Genomic DNA, 14,010 nt, shown 5'->3' with positions numbered 1-14,010 from the left:
CTGAAGGAGGTTTTCGATATATTTTAGTAACAAAAACTATGATATAATTGAATTATACCTATTTATGGTTATAGGTTCATTCCAAACTCAAGGAATAATTTAGGCAAAACGCGGTGTTAGGTTCCGCCACATAATAAATACACTAGGACTATAAAATGTTCATTTACTTTGTTATCATTAGGTTTAGATTGTGTATTGTGAAAAAAAAACATAACATATACATAATAATATATTCATTTTACATTCAAATGATAATATCTATAATTATTCCACATATATAAAAATAATAAAATTATAGAAAAGTCAATGATGTCCATGAAAGATATTAAAAAAAATACAAAAAAACTATTAGCATCGTACAAAAAACCTTCTTTCTGCTGATTCGGAAAATAAATTCTAATTGCGTTGACAGTATGTTTTATTAACGTGACAAGCAATATTATATCAATATTTATTTTTAGCTTCACGCTGTATCCCGCATATAGCAGGATAGAATGACCTGGAAACCTAGTGTTAAAACACTCCGTTCCCATTATAATGAAGTTTTTTAAATAACCGTAAACTAACATTAGAAAATTTAATTTGAACCTGAGTCTGTGCCTCCAAAATGGGTTCTAACCACTTTGCTAACATATCCCAAATATTCACGTTGTGAATATCTAATGGGGTGAGGGGGCAAAGGTTACAGGGCAAACTGCCAAGCGCCATATTTCTACAATTCCCACAGTAATATACTATTAGAGCGATATTCCTAACCAAGATTTCTATTCTATACCTATTAAAATCATGAAAATATTGAATAAAATCATTTTAAACTAGTGGTCGCTTGCAGCTTCGCTTCCGTGGATTTACTTTTATTTACTGCCTTATGCCTGGTTATGGGCTTTCAACACTCAACACACAAAACCTCCAGAATTTCAAAGAAAATTATACTGAAAAAAAATTATAATAATTTAAAAAAGTAAAAAATAAAACGATTATTCAAGAAAATAAATAAAATTGCATGTCCTTAGTAAATTTTATATGCGAAATCCACTTTTACCCCAAGCACCTACTCCTATACGAGTATAACACATTTATCAAAAAATTTTCATTTTATAAAGCCATCTCTCAGTGTCTCTTATATAAATTTTAATCTTATCTATTCTATGGGAGTGCTACTCGAGATCTGAATGGGTTTCTATCCACCACCTATTGTTCACTTTTCAGAATATTAAACGTTAGATATTTAAGATATAAAACCTTGAATTTTTAATATTTTTTTAAAGATATACAAGAAGTAAATTTCAACAATTCCAGTTTTGCCACTCAACAAATAATATAATAACACTAGCGGCCCGCTCGCGGTTTCACCCGCGTGAACTATGTTATTATTAATTTCTGTCTCCATGACTACGTCCTAGTGACGTTATGCAAAATTTGAGACTCCTAGCATTTGTAGTAACGAAATTTCATACAAACTTTCAACCCCAAAAACAACCCCTTAGAAGTCGAATATTGCAAATTCTCTTAGCGAGCACCTACGTCCTATAAATAACTCCTATGCAAAATTTGAGATTCCTAGCACATGTAGTTTCTGAGATTTAGACAGACTCAGACAGACACGTGATGAGTGAGTGACTTTTCGATTTTATATATATAGATTAGGTTAGGCATAGGCAGAGGCCTATCCTGCTATAAGAGGAAAAGCGTGTAAGTGTCTTACATTTCGTTTCCCATGCATCGACCAATTGTTGAGAGATTGTGTGTTGAGTGGTGGAACTTAACGCTGCATGTTCATTTGTTACCAGAGCAAAATAAAAAAATAAACCATTCCCAATTGGAAATAAAACCCACAGTAGTTGCGTTTATTTATTCTGTATAATATATAAATAAATAATAAGAAAATTCAAATAAATGTTTTTATTGATAACCTCTAATGTTTTCAGTAGAAGTGGAGCGGCTTTTACGCGAGTACAGACAAAATCAAGACCTGGTGCGCAACATCGGCTCCCACTACTACCAGATCATCTACCCCGTGCAGCTTCGCCACCACGAGAAGATGGGCATTTCCACCAGGGAGGTTAGCACGCCTAAGGTAAGACTACTTTGTAAAAAACACTAGTTTACTTTTCACTAGGATTACCTTAGAATATATATTTCTTTTTTTTATATATTTACGCTATATCCCGCACGGTGAGGGGGCCAGAGGGAACGTGGGAAGTATTTCACTTTATGTGTTGAGTAGCGGAACTCAAAGCCGCGCCTTACGTCGTTACTAGAGCGAAGTAATGAAAATATTTGAATCGAATTCGGAATCGAACCCACGCTTGTGGGTTCACAGAACACTGACTGACTATTTTTAAAAATACTCATTCTGTTTTAATTTCAAACACTTATGTGTTTTCTTATATTTAACTAGTTGTCACTCACAACTACATCTGGGTGGACATTTATATGGTGTAATTTGTAAAATCGCAAACTAGGTACTTCCAGACCTAACGAAAAATTTTCGTAAATGCCCAAAATTTTCGTACAATTCAAATGAATACGCTTTATGGAAATTTGGAAGTACCCTACTAAACCAATGATTAATATCGTTCTGCTTTTCGAGTTTTTCTATTAACGCGAAACTTCAGAGCACTTTTTGTTTTGTATTACTCAACTGCTATGGGGATGTATTTGCGACCTAATAAAGTTTAATGAGTAATGACTTGTTAGGACTGAGGTCGCGAATTGGATTTCCAAAAGTTTTTGTTTTCATGAACGAAAGATAATTTTCAAGACACTCCGTTCTCTACTTTTGACACATTTTGCATGCTAAATATCGATTCTCAATGCCGTGATTAGACACATCTTAACAGAATAGTAAAATTTAAAAAAAACTCTTAATAGGAATCGAATCCACAACCGTCGCGTTTATAGGGTTGCAGCACAGACAGACACTGTACCACCGCCCGAGAAAGACTAAATCTTTACATATTATAAAAACAACGTCGCATCCTAGCGATGAGGTTTGACTTATTTTCGTTTCTTTGCTCCCGTAACAAGACAAAGCACGGTGTTAAGTTCCGAGGAGCTACGTTTCCTCCGTCTACCCTGCTATGTGCAATAAAATAAAAAACAAAAACTGAAGAAAAAAATTAAAAGATATACTTTGTATATTTAAAAGCTTTTAAGCCCCTGGATAAAGGAATTATCCTAACAAACTCTATAACTTATAATTTTAGTAGAAAACAAGAAATTAAATTGAACATCATGCCGCAACTACCAAAGATCGATCCCATCGTTTTATGTATTTGACATTTAACGAAGAGAAATCAGCAATTTGCTTAAACTTTTGATTACTTTGAACTTTGTATTGACTTAAATAAGCTTTTTGATCTTAAATAAATATAAATTGAATGAAAAACTATATGTATTTCAAAAATAAAATATAATCACTCTCTTCTCCGCTCTGGTTACAAGACAAATCGCGGCGTAGAGTTCCGCTAACATGCAATGTCTCAAAAAATTCCAGAAACTGGAGAATGAAACACCAGGAAGCTTTTTCAATACATTGGTGTAGTCCAAGCGAGCGAAGCCGCGATTTTAACACTAGTAAAGCAATAAATAGGGTGACACCTGCAAAAGACGCAACGTTCGATCAGGCGATAAGCGTATAATTTCCAAACAAGTTTCCTCACAAGTTAAATTGGCTCCCAAACGAATATTCTGTGTCTTCTACCGTGATAGATAAGTTAGTTAATCAAAATTTATATAACAAATATTTGTTGACGTATTAATAATTTGTATGTATGTATTATCATGGTTTTGAGGCCGTATTGGCTCAGAGCCACAAGAGTGTGACTTCTTCTTCTTCCTCCTGGCATTAATCCCGGCTATTGACAGGATCTGCCCTCCTACTCAACCTACTCCACTTTGCACGGTCTTTTGCGTCCTCGGTGGTTAGACCATTAGCTCTCATGTCCTGCATCACGACATCCAGCCAGCGCTTCCTTGGGCGTCCAGGAGGTCTCACTCCAGGAACTGATATAGCAAGGCACTTGCATCCGATATAGTTCTTAGGCCGGCGCGTAACGTGGCCAAACCATCTCAGACGACGCTCTTGGAGCTTATCCGCTACGTCACGGACCCCAAGACTACCTCGAATGAATGTGTTCCGTATGCGGTCAGACCGCGTTACGCCGCACATCCACCTCAGCATCTTCATTTCCGTGACGTGAAGCTCCTGAGTGTGCCGAGATAGTGCCGGCCAACATTCGCTGCCGTATAAAAGAACCGGTCGGATGATGCTCTTGTATATCAGCCCCTTGAGCTTGGGCGGTATTCTGCGGTTGCAGACCACACCAGTGACCTCCCGCCATTTGGCCCAGGCAGCGCTTATCCGCCCTTGGACATCGCGATGCCTCCAGACTCGTGCATAACGGATCCAAGGTACATGAACTTCTCCGATTTAACGGCTGGCTCAGGACCTATAAGGATGGTGCTCGAGTCCCGGCTCCCGCAGGCCATGTACTCTGTCTTCGACACATTTAGTTTAAGACCGCCGTTCTCAAGCGTACCCTTCCAGAGGTTCACTTTATGCTCCAGCGTCAGTCGGTTCTCGGCAATGAGTGCTATGTCGTCGGCATACATCATCAGCCAGGGAGGCTGGTCCTGGATGTGAGCCGAGACAGTATTGAGCACTACATTGAATAAGAACGGACTAAGAGCCGAGCCCTGGTGAACCCCCACTGTAATCGGGAAGGGTCTAGTGTCACCAACAGCAGTTCTAACCATAGAAGCGGAATCGTGGTACATGTCTCTGATAATCTCAATATAGGCCTCAGGGATCCCTTTGGATCGCTGTAACGCGACAATTGTGGGTTCGATCCCCACTCGAGGAAATTAATTATTATTTATTAATATTTTAATTTCTTCACTCTGGCACCAAGGCAAAAAGTGCCAGAGTTTGGTGGAAAATGGAAACTTTCATCTTGGAAAATGGGTAATAGAGTGCCTAACACTAGATTTCCTCTGCCTATCCCACTGTGTGCGAGATACAGAGTGAAGATGAAATAAATAAAAATAATTAAGCTCGTATGTACAAAATTGTTGAACCACGATCAACCCAGAACTTGGCACCCATACAGATGTTCCATTCTTTTGTCGATGAAGTCGAGAAAGACACTTATCATTTAACTTAGTTCTCATTTCATTTACATTTTTGATGAGTTTCATATTATAACATTAACAATCAAGTCTATATTCTCATCAAGTACAATTCTAATAAAAGTATAGTAAAAGAGTATATCGAGTGCATATTTATTATATTTGCATTTCTATATACTGACGTCAAGGGTTTCTTTGTCTTTATTAAAATTGCTGTAAGTAGAAAGGAATACGCTTAAATATATTATTAAAATTAAAATTATTTAACACTAGAAGTGCCGAAGATTGATACCCCCCTTGAACCGCCGTCGTGACAAATTTGTCCCATTCTACTTATTATGTAGATTTTTGGTATAATACAAAAAAATATTATTAAAATAATTCGTAAAATATGTAGACCATATTTAATAATCAATTCTTATTCTTTAACAAACATAAAAGTACCAAAAAACAAAACACAAAGAAAGAATCAAATATTTCTAATACGTTCTAAGGTCGTGACAACTAACTGAATAACTCTTACAAAATTATAAGTTATTGAAATTAGTTAATATTATTATTAGGCCAAGTAATGCATTAATATATTCTTCATCAGTGATACATCACAGATGATTTATAACATTGCGTGGTAATGCCTCCAGAATTCGGCGGAAAATGCCATCGGAGTGCAGTGCAGCACTAGGTTCCCAGGTTCCCTCTACCTACCCTACAATTGCCCACATTTGGTATCAAGTGTTTTCCTAAAATTCAAGCCTAGCTTAGTCATCCTTTCATCTGATACCTCACTTGGACTAGCGGCAAAATTTAGTGTTGACACCAATTTTACCCCACTTTTAAGGCTATTATTTTTTAAGATTTATGCATAAATGTATAGTTTTCAGATTTTTTCCTATACTAGTACTACACGTAGATGCTAGCTGCCAAATTTCATAATTCTAAGTTAACTGAAAGTACCTTATTAATTTGATTCCCTTTATAGTGTCAAAATACATGTTTTTTACTATATAAATGGTCATATCTTTTTTTAAGGGCGCTTTTTCAGGAAATCAAGAGACTGTAGATCGTCATATAGTTGATATTCATATACTCATATGAATATCAACTCGATTTCTCCAAGCATTCCTGAGATAAAGGCACAGACAGACGGATGGACAAAAAAATGATCTTATACGGGTTTTTATTTCCTTAAAAGCTACAGAACCCTAAAAACTTAGGCATTGACTGCTAAACCTACTATTCAATTTTTTTCCGCCCCCGCATTGCCCTTTCCCCTCCACCTCGTCCCCGAGGCATGAAAATATGTCAAATTATACCCTCAAATAATAAAATAATAATGGCGGGACAAAAATGACCCAGCGGCAGTTCTAGGTATATCTCATTTTTTTTTCAAAAAGTATGACTGCTATAAAATTATTTATATTTTTAATTAAATATAGGTGTAAAATTGGTAATAGTAAAAAAAAATCATCTACATAAAATAACAAATAAAAAAGTTATATACAATCAATCTTGCGTTTGGGTCAAAAATGGGACGGCGGCGCTTCTAGTGTTAAAACCGTATAATTTGGTCAAAATTGCTAAATTGTATTTATTATTGTTGTTTTGAAATAGTAACAAGGGTAGTTTCCGAATACATACACTTTAAAAAAAAATTTGTTAGAATTTTGAAAAAATCCTAACAAAACTGCCCTTCTTAGTAGTTAATTTAAAAGTATAATAAAAGAAAAAAAAATGCGATTTTTCATTTTTGATACTTTATGTAGGGACCATCGAAATATTGAAAAATATTGAAATATATACGTTATACACATATAAATACATATAAATAAATTATTTATTGGTCAAACCTAAATCATATGTGAAACAGTAATATAACATGTTAATTGCTTTGCTCCAATGATAAGGGATTCGGACATTAGTTATACGAGTCAATTAAGGACCAGCCAAGTAATAGCTGCCAAATTATCTAATTATATATCATTTAAGGTTCTCGTAGCACAGTAATAGTAGACGCAGTGGTTCTCGGTTCAATCCTCAATAGTCAGGAGATTATAATATTTTGTTAGTTCTACTATGTGTTCCTAGGTTCCTCTTACCATTTTTTAAACCCTTTTTTTGGTTGCTCGTAAGCCACAAGCACAACCACCTTCGTGATTAATTGTAATCAACTAGGAGTTGTCTAGGAAATGGAAATAAATTAAATGCAATTATTCTCCCGAATGTCGATTGAACCCACAATCATTGCTGTTAAAGTCAGACCCTGTACTAATAAACCTCAAGGCTTTCGTTTACAATATTTTATATAGTCTATATATATAAAGTCTATATTTTTATAGTCTGTGGACTATATACTAAGGAGATAGCAGCTTTCTCATCCCGTACCTCGTTAACGTATGACTCATCGGAATCTACGTATTATGATAATGTGGTATATTGAAAGCAAAACGTATTAGGGGATTAATTTTTATTGAACGTCCGTTGTACGTTCTATGTTATGTATGTATGTATATGTAAGTTAGTCGGTTTATTTCACATATGTATATACGTAACACTGCTATAACAAGTTATGACAATCATTTGTTTCTTTCTACTCTGGTGGATAAAGCACGGCGTTGAGTTCCGCCGTTCCGTATATTATTTCTTTAAGATTGAACCAAAAATATTCTGATATTGGGTTTCTTTTGTTCTATGAAAAGAAAAGTATGACGCTGTTTTTTGTTATAAAATATTAGGTAAAAAAGCAATTTCCTTTTATTTAGCAAAACTATCCTAGGGCTCGGATATTTAATGTTTCACATAATAATATGGTCCTAAACGGAAATCAAACTTACACTAAGACGCTGTAGCAATGATCCACAACGGCCTATCGCTTATAACACCAAAAAATCCTTTTCCATACATCAAAAGATATTTGCATCAAATATACATCAAATAAAATTCTATTCTGTCTATAGATCAAAGCTTCCCATATTATAAACCCAGCCTTTGTCTAACTGCTCGAACACCGTAAGCAAATTATCAAAGGAATCTATCTGTTCCATTTCATTTTATTGCTTTCTATGGATTAATTTTAAACTTCGACTGCCGTTTGGATACAGTGGTAATTAGTTTAGGTGTTAGAATTAATATTATGGGTTCAAATTCAAGTTATATTTATTAATATGTTTTTTTAGACATCTTGCACTCCATCTTTTGCCTGTTTTGTAATTGTAGATTCGATTCCCACTCGCGGAAATAAATTAATTTTATTTTTCGTATATTGTTATGAGTTTCAACACACAACACGCGTCTCGAATTCAGTCCCAAAGTAGAACCGAGTGTTGATACTAGGTTTTCTCTACCTACCCTTTTATAGGCGGGCTAAACGGGCTAAAACATAACTAAAACTAAAGTAGGTAGGTAATATGGAAAATTCCGCTATTTATGTTCCCATAGAAATTTCGAAGAAATTCTCTTTTAGTTTTCCCCTTAATTGAAATTTCCAAAATCGAATAATTTCGACCACGCGCGTTGTCCGTCAGTCACTTTTATGTATATATATAAAATCGAAAGGTCACTCACTCACTCATCACGAAATCTCAGAAATTACATATGCTAGGAATCTGAAATTTTGCATAGGAGTTACTTATAGGACGTAGGTGCTCGCTAAGACGAGAATTTGCAATATTCGACTTCTAAGGGGTTATTTTTGGGGTTGAAAGTTTGTATGAAACTTCATTATTACAAATGCTAGCATCAATCTCAAATTTTGCACGGACGTCTCTTATAGGACTACCTACGTCCTCATGGAGACAGAAATTAATAATAACGTAGTTCACGCAGATGAAGCCGCGGGCGGGCCTCTAGTACATAATATAGATATAAAATACAATATATACCTTTATATTATACAGTAAATTATTTATGAAACATAGTATTCGGCAGAAGCGCGCTACGCTATATTGTTATATTTTCATTGTTTAAATAACAATGCTCATTCTATTTTAAAACAATAACAGTTTTAGTGCAATATTATACTATAAGTATAAAGGATTTATGTTATATAAGTAATGTTAATTTCGTTGGCAGCTATTGCAATTGAAAAACCGTTTTGCTGAACAGACAGCTTCACGCAGAATCCCGCATAGCCTCCTACAGGCAGAGACAATCCAGTGTCTTAAACATTGTGTGTTGAGTGATGGAATTCAATTTTTACGGTTTTCTTAGAAGTTTCGAGAAATAAATTATCAAGTTCATTAACAAAATTAAATTACTAAATCAGTAAGATTATAGAAAATCTTATATATAAGTATCACGCCCCAGAAGTAAGTATGCATTCCAAATGTACACCGAATAACGAAAAGTACTAAAAGGTTATAACTCTAATGTTATCAAGCCGTGGGAAGCCCTGGGGCAAAATAATGCGTGTCGGTGAACGATCTCGGCGGATTTACATTTATCTTTTCCCACTGACACAATGTGTTTGCTAATTTTGTACAAATAGTGACAAAACGTGCTCCCGTGGTATGTGTTTTGTGTGTTAAATTATTTTTTTGGGTGTTTTTTGGATTTCTTATATTTAATATATTTTTTTTTTTTTAATAATTGGTGATAAGACACTACATTTTGCAATTTCTGCCCCAAAGAGAAAAGGAAAATCCTAATTTCAATTAATACTTGAACTCCACTCTTGATATTTGTATAATATAAATTAAAATTTTAAATTAATTGTTTTTCTAAGTTCAATACCATATAATATTGTATTTTTCTTAGCTTCACGCTGTATCCCGCATATAGCAGGGTGGATAAAGAGAACTTGGGAAACTCCGTTCCCATAAAGACATTTCCCTTCATCACTTTCTAACATTCTGAAGGATAAAAAAATATTGTAGTAAAATAGACACTTAGTTCTAACAATCATCGTTTGCAAACACAAAGACAAATTGTTTTATTATAATATAATTGTTATAGTAGACACTGTGACAAACTCGCGATCGCAGTAGACAAAATTAAATTTGAATATAGATACGGCACAGATAAGCGTGTTACTAGAAACTGGAACGAAGGGTGGCTGTTTTTGACAAAGTTCGCCCCCAATTCTTGTCATATCTTGATAGTTTGTGGGAGCTTGCATAAATTATTCGACATCAAATAGTTTCGTCTTCATAGAATAGAGACAAACTTGTAAACCGCCATTTTCCACCGTAAAAGTTGGTAAGTTGTTTGGAATTCAATAAGGGCACCGGGGCACCTTGATGGCGTTGATAGCAAAAAAATTATACTAGAATTGTGTTATTGGAATATATTGTTAGGTGAAGTTTGTTTTAGAAAATCTTTTTGTTTTTCAAATTGTACGATTAAAAACTATGTATATGGACATATCGGTGGAACAACACAGCGTTTGGCTTGAATGCGATGGTTTGGGTTCGATTCCTTCTTAGGTGAAATTAATAATTTTGATTTCTTTTATTTGGTTGCTTGCTAACCTGTTAAATGCGTGATATAGCGTGAAACTACAAAAAAGTCTATATTCTAATAGAAACTAACAAAGATTAGGCTAAACAAAGTTTAACCAAATGACCATAGACTGTAAAGTCCGCAACAATCTGCTAACCGTAAAGGCGTTTCACTAAACTACGCAGGTAACACGACCGCAGACCGCACGCCAACTCGAGTTTTGGAAGTTAACATCTTGCCGATCAATTGAAATAAGCGCAAAACCACATTCAAAATACTTGTGAGATTATTAAATCCATATATAAATATACTAGCGGACGCGCGCAGCTTCGCCTGCTGGTAATAGGGTAATAATACCCTTAGGGGTAAATTCTAATAAACCATGAAACACGTGTTCAATGAAATATTTTTAAGAGTCTGAATTTCAAATTTTATAAAATTTGGTGCCGATTTAAAAAAAAATCTATACAAACTTTCAACCCCTTATTTGCACCCTTAGGGGGAGAATTCCAGAAAACGATGAAACACGTGTTCAATTAAATACTTTTATAAATCTAAATTTCAAATTTTATAAAAATCGGTGCCGATTTAATTTTTTTTCCATACAAACTTTCAACCCCTATTTCACCCCCTTAGGATTAAAATTATACAAAATCCCTTCTTAGTGGATGTCCAGATTACGAAAGTAAACATCTGTGCAAATATCACGTTTCTCTCATCAGCGGTTACGGCTGTGCGTGCGTCTTACCTCAGTCAGTGAGGACAAGTCCTTTTATATATATAGATTATATTGTTTATGTATGTATAATAAAATATGTTCTGTTTTTTTTTAGAATTCTCACTGTCCCATGTAGCAGGGTAGGCAGAAGGATCCTGGGAAACTAGAGCTAAGACAATCCGTTCCCATTGTGACACTTTCGTTCCTCATTTTCCGCCAAATTCTGGAGACTGCGTGTTGTATGACGGAACCTAACACCGCGTTTTGCCTCGAGAAAATGAGAATATTAAATATTTAATATATCTTGAGTGGGATCGACCACCAATCCGTCGCATTTACAGGCACATTCTTGTTATAGTCCTCATAAATACTTCTACTTTTTACTAATATTATGAATCGAAACTTTTATGGGGATGGATGTTAGAAAAAGCCTGGAGTTGAAAATTGGTCTAAAAGAAAATAATGAAGTGTTATAACACTAGGTTCCGCGTGCCTTGCCTTTCGGGAAAAAATTTAAAGTTGTTTTTATATTAAAAATAATGTAGACGGGAAGTAATGTGGAGTACAATTCAAAGGTGGCCGTGAAAGACAGGAACGTAACGGTCACGACCCCCACCATAACGGTCAATCCCTCATCCCAGAAACAAATCCCTGTCATCTGAGAAGATTGAGATTGGAAATTGTAATATATATATTTTTTAATTTTACGTTGAATTCCGCACAAATGACATTCCATGGTAGGAAGATGAAACCTGGAAACCTAGTGTTAAGACACTCCGTTCCCATTAAGCCACTTCCTTTCGTCACTTTTCATCGAATTCTTAGCAAAATTTCAACCGAGTTACAAATTACTTTCAAAATTAATTAAATTATATTTTTTTAAGCCTTCATTAAGTATTAAATATGTCTGTTTCGTTTTAACTTAATTTACTCAGTGAAGTTCATGTTCCAAAAGTTTTTCCTGTATCAAAAAGGGTTCACCTAAAAGGGGACGTAATAAAGTATCCAATTTCCTCTCCAAGGAGGAAGGAAGGTAACAAAAGAATTATTGGGGGCCTAGAGCATTGTATAAAAATCACCTTAAATATTATTATAGGTATAGATATTTTTTTTTATATAAATGAAATACGACAAATTTGACGAATGCATTTCCCGTCAAGTTTTCATTCGAAATACGAAACATGATAAAAGTAAATTAACGAATTAATTAATTATTTTCATTTGCCTATATCTAGTAACAAGATAAAGCACGAGGTTGGGTTATACTAAACACGGAAAGTGAAGAACGGAGTGTCTTACCCAATAAATTTTCCTGAATAATTAACGCTACAGAACTTCTATAAAACTTCTATGAGAATTGTAAAAGCGACGGGTGTGGGTTTGATTCCCATTCGAGGCAATGATATCAGAGCCAACTTAAATATTAGGTAATGCATCGTTTCGACTTAATCGACAAAAGAAAATACGACCTCTCAATTTGACTGGATTTCTTAATTTTTTTTCTTAATTTTTTTAACTATAGACTTTACTTTGCAAGTTAGTTTGTTTACAGCTTTAAGCTATAATATAATATTTGGATTGGTGCCTGGTGGAAAAAAAATGTCAAGTAACTTTACTAGACACAACTCAACTTAACTTTACAAGTGACATCTCGCGTCTTTATAATCATAGATTTGATATTACATTTATACATACAAATATTATTAGTACGTGTGCATGTTTTTTATAATGAAATATAACAAAATAATTATTGTCACCAGGGTCGCGGGTTCGGACCTGATTACCAACAAGGCACACGGATGCGAGCGCGGGTAAGTTATACATACAAATCCTTTTTATATACCTTTATGCTGTATCCCGCATATAACAGGATAGGCAGAGAAGAAACTTAGTCTATATATACTCTCTTCCCAACCCACCGCCTGTGGAGTAACGGAACTCTTTCATTTCAGGAAATTTTTCATTTGACTTTGGCCTAAAAGCCCTCGGCAACATTCCTTGACATGCCACACATTCTGATAACATTATTCAGTCTAATCTCTAGACACTGGCAGAGATTGTCAAACCTTAAACCGAATACGTTTTTACAATTTCATCAGTTTTTAATTTTTTTTATTTAAAGTGTTGATGATTTGTATTCCGCGTATGAAACCTAGTGTTTTGATACACCATCCCCATGATAATTCGCTTTGTTTTCTAATCAGGAGGCATATTAAGATAAAGTTCTATCTGTTACCCTGCGGTGTTAAATTCCGCAACTTAATAACAAAAATAAGCACAATATTCTGTTATTACATTATCTTTGTTTTCTCCATAATATAAGGCTTTATATTAACAGGAAGCGATTTTATTTAGAAAATTAATTGAACGTCTAACTAATATCTAATTATGTTTACAAATATCTTTATGTTTGAATTATGATCGTTATATATATGACTAAATTATCGAGGTGGGATTCACACTGAAAGTCCCACGTGACTTAGCAAGTTGTAATGAAAGGCAAATTTTGATATTGTGGTTACGTATAGTTTAATTTTACGTTAGAAGTAAAACGATATGTTTATCGTTATTAGAACTTAGAGGGCTTTAATAATCAGTTATGGTTTTCGATCTATTTTGGATTTCGAACGGAATATTTTCAATTTGACACTAAATCAATGATATTGAAAGATATGCAGAGGAAACCTAGTGTTAGGACAATGTGTGTTGAGTGACGAAACTCA

The 14,010-nt window shown here is 34.6% G+C and overlaps 1 protein-coding gene across 14 annotated transcripts in view; it reads left to right on the top strand.

Moving 5' to 3' along the window:
* Positions 1-14,010, top strand: part of mmd (disintegrin and metalloproteinase domain-containing protein mind-meld) — a 370,022-nt gene that overhangs the window by 229,517 nt on the left and 126,495 nt on the right. For 12 of the 14 annotated variants that reach the window (XM_085204489.1, XM_085204488.1, XM_085204487.1 and 9 more), the window contains 2 exons: positions 1,929-2,077; positions 13,048-13,098. In XM_085204489.1, coding sequence (XP_085060615.1) covers positions 1,929-2,077; positions 13,048-13,098 — 200 coding nt within the window. The remainder of the gene's footprint in view (positions 1-1,928; positions 2,078-13,047; positions 13,099-14,010) is intronic. The other 2 variants (XM_085204490.1, XM_085204483.1) reach the window with 1 other exon arrangement.

The sequence above is a fragment of the Heliconius melpomene genome, chromosome 20 (genome assembly GCF_056956725.1).
Source record: "Heliconius melpomene rosina isolate 202511_hmr_F chromosome 20, ASM5695672v1, whole genome shotgun sequence".
In the NCBI taxonomy this organism is placed as follows: Eukaryota; Metazoa; Arthropoda; class Insecta; order Lepidoptera; family Nymphalidae; genus Heliconius; species Heliconius melpomene.
The sequence above is the reverse complement of the archived record's forward strand: the minus strand, read 5'-3'. Positions and strand labels throughout refer to the sequence as shown.